General features: G+C 36.6%; 1 protein-coding gene across 9 annotated transcripts in view; it reads right to left on the reverse strand.

Moving 5' to 3' along the window:
* Positions 1 to 13,643, reverse strand: part of ARHGAP24 (Rho GTPase activating protein 24) — a 532,908-nt gene that overhangs the window by 58,894 nt on the left and 460,371 nt on the right. For all 9 annotated transcript variants that reach the window (XM_050790447.1, XM_050790445.1, XM_050790446.1 and 6 more), the window contains one exon: positions 7,862 to 8,069. In XM_050790447.1, coding sequence (XP_050646404.1) covers positions 7,862 to 8,069 — 208 coding nt within the window. The remainder of the gene's footprint in view (positions 1 to 7,861; positions 8,070 to 13,643) is intronic.

Here is a 13,643-nt window from a genome sequence, read left to right on the forward strand (position 1 = left end):
GTGCTGGGATTACAGGCATAAGCCACTACGTCTGGCCCACCAATGGCCTTCTTTATGTTCTTCAAGCAAGCTAAGCTGTTCCTGTCTCTAGGACTTTGCACTTGCTTTTCCTCTACCTGCAACATGCCTGTTATACCTCCACCATAGGGTAGGTAAACAGGCCTCTTGTCATTCAAGTCCCAGCTCAAATGTTAGGTCCTCAGGAAGGAGACGGGGTATCTCCACCACTTTACTCACTAGCATATTAGCATGTCACCCTCATTACTTTTCAAAATTATTTATATATTTGCTGTTTATTGTTTATCTGCCTATGACTCATAATGCAAACCCCAGAAGAGAATGCACCTTGTCTCTTTCATCTAGAACAGTGTCTAAGACATAGTTAACATTCCTAAATTATTTGTCGAATGAATGAATAAGGTAGATTGTTCACAAAGGTGACTGTTGATAATTTCTCTCATCCTTATATATCCATAACATTATTTCTATCAAGAAGTAGAGTCAGCTTTCTCTCCTTTTTAAGCTGATTTGGTCTCGTGATTTGCCATTGACGAAGCGTATGCAGTGGATGTGACATTGCATCAGTTCTGGGCCTACCCCTTAAAGGTCTTGTAGCTTCCACCCTTACTATCTTTCAGTCCTGAGCCACGGTGTAAAGAGTTTCAACCATCAGCTATAGGGAGGAGCCCTGAAGGATACAAGACTGAGAAGAGAAAGCAAGAGACTCAATCAGCCATCGGCTATTCTACCCAACCCAACTTAGGCACCTGTTTTGTCAGTAAAGCTCTCTAGGATACGGTAGCTGCCCTAAATTGCAGCATCCAATACCAAGTGGAACAGAGACAGAGCCTTTCTGCCGAGCATTGCCCACGTGCAGAATCTGAAAAAGTTGTTTTAAACTAAAAACATTTGGATTGGTTTGGTATGAAGCAATAGATACCTCAAACAGTCATTGGTACTAGAAATTGGGTGCTGCTGCAACAAAAACCTAAAATATGGTTTGGGTATTGGCACTGGAACCAGGCAGAGTCTGCACAGCCAGTGAGGAAACTATTACTAAGAGCTTGGCGAACAGTGAAAATAATTGCTGTTAGAGGCTAGAGAAAGGTAAATGCTTATTAAACAGTGCTGGAAAAATTAACAAGACTATCGACTGCAGTAACTTGGAACATAGAGAACATTCCTGGTGAACTTGTGGCCCTGGCTAAGGAGGTTTTCAGGCCAAATGCTGAATGTATTAATTGGCTTCTTTTATTTGTGCATATGTTAAGGTAAGTGCAAGAGCAACGTGACCTAAAAAAGAAACTGTTTCATTTTGTAGAATTTTGAGAAACTCCGTCAGCCCTAAGACAGACAGTATCTCTAACTGGTCAAAGAGTCTCAATGTAGGAAATGGCCATAGGAAATCAAGGGTGCTGACAGGAAAACATAGCTTAAAGGAAAAAGTCAAATGATGGGTGTGAGTATAACACTCCTGTTAAGACTTCTGAAAGACCCAGCACCTCATAGAGTCTTTTGGCAATAGAAATCTTTTTTAATGATTTCTTCAGTCTGTTTATACATTGGTGTGTTTTATGCAAAAATGCATACATTTTATAAAGGGATAAGTAGGGTCACATTTTATAAACTTTGGACGATATTTTTTATTGTCAGCCAATGGTTATCAAGAACTTGATTTGGAGATAACTGCTCACGGGGCACATCTGTTCTTACAAGTATCCTAAAATATAGAAAATATTCCTCAATTCCCATACATTAGCAAAAAATCTGCTATAAGAACCAAATTATAAATGCCCATGGAAAAACAATTTTAATAAATATGTTTTGCAATAATGTCAATGTCATATAATTAGCCATATATAAATATTAAAAGAGGGCACTGAAACTCATTATTGTCTCATGAAGTTCTTTGTAGAGGATGTGGCTTATCCCATTACACAATATTCTATTATGAGATCCTACTGACATATTTCTTGCTAATTTTGGCACTAAAAATGAACATTTCTCCTGCATAAGTCATTGTTTATATGCTGTGGATGGGACTGACCTATATAACTACTGATCCGATTTTCTTTTTAAAGTATAGAATAAGAGATGTGGCTCCTCAGCAAAAAGTGTATTTACAGTCTTGAAATTTGTTCTGTGATCCTTGTTCTGAATTCATTTCTGTACCTCCACCTATATTTTTTCTCTCACAGTAAATTTATGAATCCTTGTAAACTATTTGTAATACTCTTTGTAAAAGACAGGGCTTTAATCAATTAATTGATCCTGTTTTATTTCTCCATTTATCATTATGTAATTACAATTGTCCTAAAATGTTAAAACTGTGTAATATTTTCTTATATGAATGCACCATTATTTGATAACCACACTCACAGGGAGATAATAAATTGGTGTTCAGTTTTTATTGCTACACTATTTGTAATAAACAACTTTGCACTTACGTTTGCTCTACATATCTCATCTTTTTCTGGGATTGGAATTGCCTGCATGAATGCTCCTGAAATATATTATCAAATTGCTTTACAAAGACTACAACAGTTTGTATACTCACCATGTGTCTATCCGTGTACTAATTCTACACTTTCACAGAGAAACAACACTTAGCATGTACTACGGTCTGAATGCTTGTGTTTCCCCAAATTCATATGTTGACACTTGATCACCACTGTGATTATATTAGGAGGTAGAGCCTTTGGGAGGTGATCAAGGCTCTGCCTTCATGAATAGGATTAATGCTCTTATAAAAGATGTCCCAGACCTTGGCAAAAAATGTATGGCCAAGTCTTCAAAAGCAATTGCAACAAAAATAATTGACAAATGAGACCTAATTAAACTAGAGAACTTCTACACAGCAAAAGAAACTATCAAGGGAGTAAATAGACAACCTACAGAAAGGGATAAAATATTCACAAACTGTGCATCTGTCAAAGGTCTAATATCCAGAATCTATAAGGAACTTAAACAAATCAACAAGCAAAATAAACAAAAACAAAACAAAACAACAAAAATACCAAAAAACAAAAACCAAATAAACCATTAAAAAAAGGGGCAAAGGACATGAGCAGACACTTCTTAAAAGAAGACATACAAGATGCCAACTAACATATGAAAAAATGCTCATCATCACCAATCAGAGAAATATAAATCAAAACCACAATGAAATATCATCTCACAGTAATCAGCTTTTGTTAAAAAGCCAAAAACAAAAAACAAAAAACAGATGTTGGTGAGTCCAAGGAGAAAAGGGAACACTTAATCAGTTAATGGGAATGTAAATCAGTTCAGCCACTGTGGAGAGCGATTTGGAGATTTCTCAAGGAAGTGATAGCTGAACTTACTATTCAACCCAGCAGTCCCACTAGTAGGTACATATCCAAAGGAAAATAAATTATTTTACCAAAAAGACACATACACCTATGTGTTCCTTTCAGTGCTATTCACAATAGTAAAGACACGAAATCAACCCAAGTGCCCATCAATGGTGGACTGGATAAAGCAAAAGTGGTACATATATACCATGGAATACTATGCAGCCATCAAAAAGAATGAAATAATGTCTTCTGCTGCAACATAGATGCAGCTGGAAACCATTAAACTAAGTGAACTAATGAAGAAACAGAAAACCAAATACCCCATGTTCTCCCTTATAAGTGGGAACTAAACATTGGGTAAACATGGACATAAAAATGGGAACAACAGATACTGGGGAATACAAGAGAGGAGTAGGAGAGAGGGCACTAAGGGTTGAAATAAACTACCTATTGGCATACTATGCTCACTACTTGGGTTACGGATTCATTCATGCTCCAAACCTCAGCATCATACAGTATACCTTTGTAACAAACCTGCATGCAATTCTAAAATAAAAATTGAAAAAAGTAAAACAGAAGACATATATTTATAATAATAAAAATAAAATAAAATAAATAAATAAAAATAAAACCTCAAAAATGAAGGAATATGATATGGTTTGGCTGTGTCTCAGATCTCATCTTGAATTGTAATTCCCACAATTCCCACGTGTCATGGGAGGACCCTGGTGGGAGGTGATTGAATCATGGGGCAGGTCTTTCCCAGGCTGTTCTCATGATAGTGAATGAGTCTCACAAGATCTGATGGTTTTAAAAACAAGAGTTTTCCTTGCATAAGCTCCTCTTTTTGCCTGCCAACGTCCACATAAGATGCGACTTGATCCTCCTTGCCTTCTGCCATGATTGTGAGGCCTCCCCAGCCACGTGGAACTGTACGTTATTAATTAAACCTTTATCCTATATAAATTACCCAGTCTCAGGTATGTCTTTGTCAGCAGCATGAAAACAGACTAACACAGAATAGTAAATTATTTTTTACTTTTTAAAGGAAAAGGACAAATTATAAGTTTATTTTAAATATTAAGGTCTCCAGTAATTTTAAAAATGTTTCTTTTCATCTATAATTTTTTTTTTTTTTTTTTTTTTTTTTTAGATGGAGTCTTGCCCTGTTGCCCAGGCTGGAGTGCAGTGGCCTGATTTCGGCTCACTGCAACCTCTGGCTCCCAGGTTCAAGAGATTCTCCTGCCTCAGCTTCCTGAGAAGCTGGGATTACAGGCGCCTGCTATCACGCCTGACTAATTTTGGTATTTTTAGTAGAGACAAGGTTTCACCATGTTGGCCAGGCTGGTTTCGAACTCCTGACCTCGTGATCCTCCCACCACAGCCTCCCCAAATGCTGGGATTACAGGCACGAGCCACTGTGCCCAGCCCTTTTCATATGTAATGCTTTTGTTTGTTATTTACACTCGTTGCACTATTTATTCTAAATACAAAGCAGACCATGAGACATATAGAAACCTAGGCCTTGAGACGAGCCTGGCCAACATGGTGAAACCCCATCTCAACAAAAAAAAATACAAAAAATGGCCAGGCATGGTGGCACATGCCTATAATCCCAGCTACTCGGGAGGCTGAGGCAGGAGAATGGCTTGAACCAGTGAGGTGGAGGTTGCAGTGAGCTGAGATCATGCTATTGCACTCCAGTGTGTGGCGACAGAGCAAGACTCTGTTTCAAAAAAAGAAAAAGGTCAGGCACGGTGGCTCAGGCCTGTAATCCCAGCACTTTGGGAGGCTGAGTGGGGTGGATCACCTGAGCTCGGCAGTTCAAGACCAGCCTGACCAACATGGAGAAACCCCGTCTCTACTAAAAATACAAAATTAGCCAGGCATGTTGGCACATGCCTGTAATCCCAGTTACTCAGGAGGCTGAGGCAGGAGAATTGCAGGAGAATTGCTTGAATCCAGGAGGTGGAGGTTGTGGTGAGCCAAGATCGTGCCATTGCACTCTAGCCTGGGCAACAAGAGCGAAACTCCATCTCAAAAAAAAAAAAAAAAAAAAAAGAAAGAAAGAAAGAAAGAAAAAAAAGAAAAAAAGAAAACTAAGCCATCTTTAATGATGATATTAATGTCATCATTCATAAAGTTCATCTTTATAAAGGCTTTCTTTTGCATTCTGATTTCATGATTTTCATAATTATAACTAAACTGTGCTTTGTTATTACCCACAGTCACAAGTTCGGTTTATATCTACAACTCATTGAATTTGTGTTTAGACATTTTTTTAAAAAGAGGCCTCAGACAAAGACTTCATGACTAAAACACCAGAGCAATGGCAACAAAACCCAAATTTGACAAATGGGATCTAATTAAACTAAAGAGCTTCTGCACAGCAAAAGAAACTATCATCAGAGTGAACAGGCAACCTACAGAATGGGGGAAAATTTTTGCAATCTATCCATCTCACAAAGGGCTAATATCCAGAATCTACAAGGAACTTAAACAAATTTACAAGAAAAATACAAACAATCCCATCAAAAAGTGGGTGAAGGAAATGAACAGACACTTCTCAAAAGAAGACATTTATGTGGCCAACAAACTTACGAAAAAAAGCTCATCATCACTGGTCATTAAAGAAATGCAAATCAAAACCACAAGGAGATACCATTAGAATGACGATCATTAAAAAGTCAGGAAACAACAGGTGCTGGAGAGGATGCAGAGAAATAGGAACACTTTTACACTGTTGGTGGGTATGTAAATTAGTTCAACCATTGTGGAAGACCGTGTGATGATTCCTCAAAGATCTAGAACCAGAAATACTATTTGACCCAGCAATCCCATTACTGGGTATATACCTAAAGCATTATAAATCATTCTCCTATAAAGACATGCACACGTGTGTTTATTGCAGCACTGTTCACAATTGCATAGACTTGGAACTAACCCAAATGCCCATCAATGATAAACTGGATTAAGAAAATGTGGCACATGTACACCATGGAATACTATGCAGCCACAAAAAAGGATGAGTCCATGTCCTTTGCAGCGACATGGATGAAGCTGGAAACTGTCATTCTCAGCAAACTAACACAGGAACAGAAAACCAAACACTGCATGTTCTCACTCATAAGTGGGATTGTGCAATGAGAACACATGGACACAGGGAGGGGAACATCACACACCAGAGCCTGTTGGGGGGTGCAGGGGCAAGGGGAGGGATAACATTAGGAGAAATACCCAGTGTAGATGACAGGTTGATGGGTGCAGCAAACACCACAGCACGTGTATACCTATGTAACAAACCTGCATGTTCTGCAAGTGTATCCCAGAACTTAAAGTCTAATAAAATTTAAAAAAAGAGGCCCCAGAGAGAGCTGCCCTGTACTTTCCACCATCTGAGGGCACAGTGAAAAGGTACCATCTATGAACTAATATCAAGTTCTCATCAGACACGGATTTGCCAGTGCCTTGACTGTGAATTTTCAGAATCCAGAATTTTCAGAAATAAATTTTGTTTATAAACCACTCCGTTTATGATATTTTGTTATGACAGCCTGAATGGACTAAGACAGTAGGATATTTTTAATTTTCAAGTATCAGGATTACTCTTATCCAAAAATTCCAATGCTGAGAATTTATCCTAAGTAATTAAAAAATAGAAAGTATTTATGGAAATGTATATCCACTACAATAGTACTTATAATAATGAAAATGTCATAATGTAAATGTCCAACAATATTGAAATAGTTGTGAATAATATACCTGTAGAGTGAAATATTAGATATTTAAAAAGAGACAGAATTTGTTAATGATAAAATGTTAAGTTAAAATATATTAGAATAAATGGGTATTTTTCAGCTATTAATATGGAAACATTTTTGGTATATAATGTTGATAATATTATGATGGAATTTTACTTTTTCTACTAAGCGTTTAAAAAGTAAAGAGAAGAAGATAATTCACAAAATATTAGCCAGGATTAACTCTTAATTTGTGGAGTTAGAAATGCTTTATATTTTCTTTTCTGGGCTGCCATTATTCTTTTATTTTCACCATGCTGTACTTCTCCTTGTTTCCCTGTAAAACTATTCTAGATTAAAGTAGAGTTATATATTTAAAAATATAATGCTTTTGTTATTATTGAAATACTCATTTTAAATTACATTGCAAATATTTCAATCTCTACTCATAATACTTTTATTGTTCCTTAATGGAAAGAATTTTAAAAAATTAAACGAGAAGAATTCTATTTTATAAGTTCACTTTTTCCAGTGCAAAAGTTTAATACAGTTTTACTTTAGTACCAAAGAAAAAGAACAAAAAAGAATGTTTTAAGATGGAAAGTATGGAAGAGAAAGATATCTAAGGTGCCAAATTTTTGACTTTGTAATTTAATAGAAACAATGCAAACTCCTGCAGGCAAATAATCTATGTTGCAAACTGTTGACACACATCAATCAAGGTTATGCCTCCTCAGCTCACTGCATCCTGTCAATTCAGTCTGAACTTCTCAGTGAAGATGGTTAGTAAAATTGTGACTCTACCTGTCAAATGATGGCTTCTCCCCACAGTCAAAGGCATCTTGGAGCTCCTTAACAAGATTAGCCTGGCCTGGCAGTCGAAAGAGACCCTCTTCTTTCAGCCCCCTTTGTCGGATAAAGTCCACGCACTGCTCCACCAACATCGGAGCCAGACGGTTTCCGTATCTCTTCTCATAACGAACAGTATCCTCCAGTTTCTGTCCAAAAATGCCTAAAAAAGTAAAGGATTACAGTGAACTTGAAAAATTTATCTCTTCCCACTTTGTTGTTGTTGTTGTTTTAATTCAATATAACAGAAAAACAAAGATTGGAATGCTAGCAAGCACTTAACATTCAGTATTTCACATTATTATACAATCAAATTCATTATATACAATTCCTCAAATGGTATGAATTTACCTTGTGCTGCCCCTTTCTTGTATTCTATGTTTAGCCCAAAACCAAAACAGAAATACAGAGTTTGAGATATCCATTTTGAAATAAGAAAAACTGTAATAAATGTAACTTGAGTTTGGGGTTTTCATTTTTTTTTTTTTTCCTTTTAGGAAAGAAATGGTATTCAATAGCTTAAAAGCAGAAATATGCTGCTGAAAATAGTCAAATTCTACCTTTATTACAGTTTTATATTTATGTCCAATTTACACTTAAATCCTATTTCTTTTTTCCCCTTTTGTTTTTACTCAAGTTGTGATGCCATGACTGTAATCAAGGTGATAAAACCAGGAAAAGAAACCCTGAATTTTCTCCCATACAAAATATTTCAGACACTGTTTGCATGTCTTAAACTATTAACTTATTTGAAAGTGAAAAATTGAAATTTACAAAGCAGAGCATACTAAAAGTGGAGAGGTGGGCTCATAGTGACTTGCCCTATCAGGTAGGGAATTTTATCATGTACATTGTTTAGAATTGGCAGTACATGGTGGCAGTAAAAAGCAGGCCAAGTTTTAGTTAGATTTATTAATGATTTTGCAATACCTACAAACCATACATTCCTTGGTGTATACACCTGAGCCAAAAACAGTCACTATTTCATCCTCAGGACTTCACTAATTAAGAGATTATATTTTTGAAATATATTAATATTAGGTAGTAGCTTGGTAAAAATTATCAACCTATGAGAAAGGGGGGGAAAACAGCCAAAGCAAATGTGACTCCAATGTTCCCAGATGGAATGAATGTCATGAAATTATTGTAATGGTCTAAGGAGTTTCATAAAAGGGGAAGAAAAGTAAGTGGTGCATGTTGAAATTAGGTAAGACTTCAGAATGTGTGGGGAACTATTTAACAGCCATTAGGTTAAGGATTAGATCATACCAACAGATGCTTTGCCCCCCCACCTGTAACATAATGTCTTTATGGATTCATTAGTGCAAAACTGTCACATTTCAAGCAATAAAGAATTGTTACCAAAGAAAATATTCTTAGCTCAGGTAGAAACGATAACAGGAAACACAACTATTCTACAACTAGTATAAAATTTAGCACTAATGAAATACATATATTCCATTTAGGAAATAATGTTGAGTAACCTAATGTCAATATTCAAGCATATAAAGCAGAATTAGAAATAGTGTTTTCTAAGGGCAGTAAAGATTAGAGCAGACAACAGGTCTAGTTAGCTTGGTTTGTAGACTTTAGAACAAATAGTTCCTTGATAATCGTGTATCAAACATTATTCACCAACTCCAACAGACACTGACATCCCCTTCTCCCTTGACATTTCCATTATAGAAGCTGGACAATTAAATACTTCTTCCACTTCCCTTGCAGAGGGGTGGTCACGTGCCACAGTCCTGGTCAATAAGTCTTCTTGTAGCCTTTAGGAAGACTTGCTCTTCTTGATGAAAAGGAAAAGCATTTGTAATTGTCAATCACTCCTTTTGCCTGTCTTCAACTTGGGCATGATACAGGCTCTTGTTATAGTCATCTTTTGTCCATTAGGCAACAATCACAAGGGAAAGGCTAAAAGATTAACAGATATGCTGAGGCTGAATTTATTGAACTACTGATCCAATACTGGCCGCACCTTTGTCCAGATAGCTTTTAATGTGAGAAAAACAAGCTGATGTGCGTTTAAGCCAGTTTTCTATTCCTTCAGCAAAACAAAATTCTAATCCATTCAATGGTAATAACAATTTTTGGAGATATTCTAGTGTTTTAATAATAAGGTTTACAAATTGGCTATGTTGGAGAATATAGACCCTTCCTGTGGAGAGCTTTGAAAACAAACGTCATGCTTATTTGCCTCTACTGTTTGAACTATATCCTGCCAAAATTAAGTAAATAGCCTTTTAGAAGACTTGCAGATCATTTAAGAAAATAATATGTTGGCATTTGGAAATAAATTTTATGTATGTGTGATTTTTTTTTTTTTTTTACTTTGGATTTTTGCTTTCGATTGATAAATATATTACCTAAGGGTTCTCTCCAAATCCAACAGAAAATCTACTAAAGATGTTGCAATTCAATGACTCTGTGTGCTACAAACATGAACAAAACTTCCAAAATTCGGGTTTATACAGTAATGAAAAACAGTCAAACATTCTTTTCTCAAAGCTTTCAGGATTTTTTTTCTTTTCCCAACAACTCAAGGAAGCAATAAAGAAAGGGGTGTTTTGCTTTAGACGTGTATTTGGTTTCCTTTTTACTTTCTTGTGCATGCAGGTTTGCCTTTATAATAAAATAAGAATTTAAAACTATAGCAAGAAACTTAAATTCATTAAGTATTTATTATACTCTGAGTCCCTCACAATATTCTCTCATCTTTATAAGAAACATGTAAGGTAACTATCATTCTCTCTTTTTCACTCGGAAAATTTGGGCTCAGAGAGATGAAACAATCTGTCTAAGGTTAGTTACAGAGCACCAAGTGGCAGAATGGAAGTCCACATTCAGATTTATTTAGCTTTAAAATCTTTGCTGATTCCTGAATATCAGTCCTTTTCCTATGTATTTAATCACAATCGTGAGTCCTCATTTTCTAGTAATTAAAAATATTAGTACATTCTACAACCGAGTAAAACCATGTACCTTTTTTGTGCTTTTAAAAAGTGATAATAGCTAAGCTGTACTTACATATGCCAGGCACGTTACAAGCAGTTTACCTGCATTTCTCTCATTTAAAATCCATAACACCTTGTGAGGCAGGTACCACCATTCCTTGCACTTTAAGGAGGAGGAGCTTGAAGCACAGAAAGGTCAAGTAACTTGCCAACTGTCACACAGCAGTAAATGGTGGAGCTAAGGCTTGTTTGAGGCAGTGGGATATCAGAGCCACTCAGTGTCTATTACACAATACTGTGTAGTATGCACAATGGCTGAAAACAGCAATGGAGGAAGACACCTGCCATTTATTAGCTTTCTGACCTCAATTCCTCCCATCACATTAGGATCAATGATTTGTGCTGAGAAAATGTAAATTGGGAGTTGGGGGAGGTCAGGAAAAAAAAGAGAAGGAAAATACTCTGGAGCTTCAATGAGCATGCTGTCCCCCAAAGCAATTTCCTTTTTAAAAAGCTGATGCCTTTAATATAGCAGTATAATATGTAAAAAAGTTTTAAAGCATGTAGACAACATGTATATATGGTTTAAAATTCCTGTCGGAAAATGAGTTTTCTGCTGTAGAACTGGTCTTGCAAAGAATGAGTAAAGAATTTTAATAGACGTATACTCCCCATTCTGTAGCACTGGAAATAGAGTGTGCCAAATATTTCTGGCTTAAAATGGTAGATGTAGGTTGCCCTTCTGCATAAGAATGTTCCTTGGGAGGAAAGCTATTGATGGGAAAAAATCATTTAAAAAAAAACAGATTTATTTAAAAATTTTCTTGAGGGAGCAGTGAAACTTCAAATTTTAAAATTAACACAAAAGCACAAAGGTCAGCTAACAGCATGAAGAAAGGACACAGTGACTAGTAGATTATTAACAATACTCCCTGGGATGTGGGTCACGCGAACAGTTCCAGCTATGTCCACTTAAACTCCCAGCAAGTTTTCACACACTCTGACAAAACCGTCCCCAGTATTTGTGGGCGGTGATGAATATCATGCCTACCTCTCCTCCATGTGAAAGTACATTGATATGTCATAAAACATCACCCAGGATGTGACTTTTCACTGGATTGAGAAAGTAAATCACACAGGTGAATTTATTATACTGGTAGGTGGTTGTTTCCAGTGGAACAAGCAAGAGAGAAACCGCCACAGCCTTCAGGGTTTGAGGGGGTCCCCCTTTACATGTAATTTATAGAGCCAATAGCTAGAGGCTGCCTGTGAAGTGAGTGACTGTGATGCTATAAATACATTCATATTTCATTCTTCCTGAAAATAAATAAGCAAAGATGAATCTAAACCTTCTTCGACTCTGTGCCCTGTAACTACATATTCTCTTTGCTCCTCAATTCCCAGTGAAGTATGTGACTCTGTCTCCTTTTCATCATTTTCTATCCACTTTCTAACTTTTGCAATTTGATATCTGACCCAGTTATAACAATAAAATGGCTTTTTCCATGGTCACCAGTAACTTCCTAATTGCCCAATCATTGACAGCCAAATTTGTTCTTTGTATTACTTCTTGTCTCACTCCCTTTAAAACTGTCAGTCTCCTTCTTCTTCCTGACACTTCACATGTTACATGATTTTTGCCTCTCAATGCCCTTCTCAGTCCCTTTCTTGACTATGCTAACTACTACACTCTTTAATAGTTATCTGGGTTCTGTCCTCAGCTCCGTTTTTACTTAACCCGATACAGTTACTCTACTAGACTCCACTTAATTTCACTACATATTAATTATTTTCAGGTTTGTATCTCAATTTGGGCTATTGCTATAATTTCCAGCATTGGATTTCTGGGTGCCCAGTAGAACTCTCAATAGGGATAGCTCAAACATTTTCAAACTCAAAATTTCTAAAGCTGAATAAGTCATCTCTTTTGAAAAACCTGTTCTGTGTCCTTTAATCCTAATTTTGGTTATCAGTACATACAAGCTATTCCCCCAAAACATTGAAGTGCCATCTGAGAATCCACCTACATTCCTCTTTCCTTCAAGCTACTCATTTAATCACCATGCTGATCGCCTCCAAGCTCCTTACCACTGCATTAGGTTAGATATTCAGTATTTCTCCTATGATTTTTTGAAGAGCGGAGTTCCCAAGCCAGCCAAGTGCTGCCATGGTGGACTTCATAATATTTCAATTGGATCATGCCACTCTTCTGCTTCACCTCTTCCAATGGTGTCCACCAGCCTGTCTTTGCAACCACATTCCTTTTTATGAAATAAAGTCCCCACAAGCTGATCTCAGCCTCTTCATCTTCCATTCAGTCAACAATGTTTAGGTGATATCCATTGTGTGCCAGGCACTGTGACATCTCCACTCTCATTTCTTTTGCTTCCTCACAAATAATACGCTCTCAAACTATGCTGAACTATGTATTGCTTGTCATGTCTTCATGCCTCCTTCTAGAAGGTAGGTCCTGCCTTTGTAAGTCAGCGTAGGAAACCTTATCCTGTAAAGAGTCAACTCATACATCTCCTGTGTCAAGTCTTTACTGACATTGCATTGTCTCATCCTCTACCCTAGACACAAAGCTTGATATGTTTCTTTATTCCTTAACATTTTGCATGGAAATTATTTATTTAGATGCCTAACCTGTGCTGGACTAGTAAAAAGGGGAGTTTACTTTTACTTTTATTATAATGAAATAATTGTTTTACATTTATTATTATTAAGTATAAGAAAGCAGTTACATACTGTATATCTATCCTATGAGCTTCGGAGAGGTT

This window comes from Macaca thibetana, chromosome 5 (assembly GCF_024542745.1).
Source record: "Macaca thibetana thibetana isolate TM-01 chromosome 5, ASM2454274v1, whole genome shotgun sequence".
NCBI classification, from domain to species: Eukaryota; Metazoa; Chordata; class Mammalia; order Primates; family Cercopithecidae; genus Macaca; species Macaca thibetana.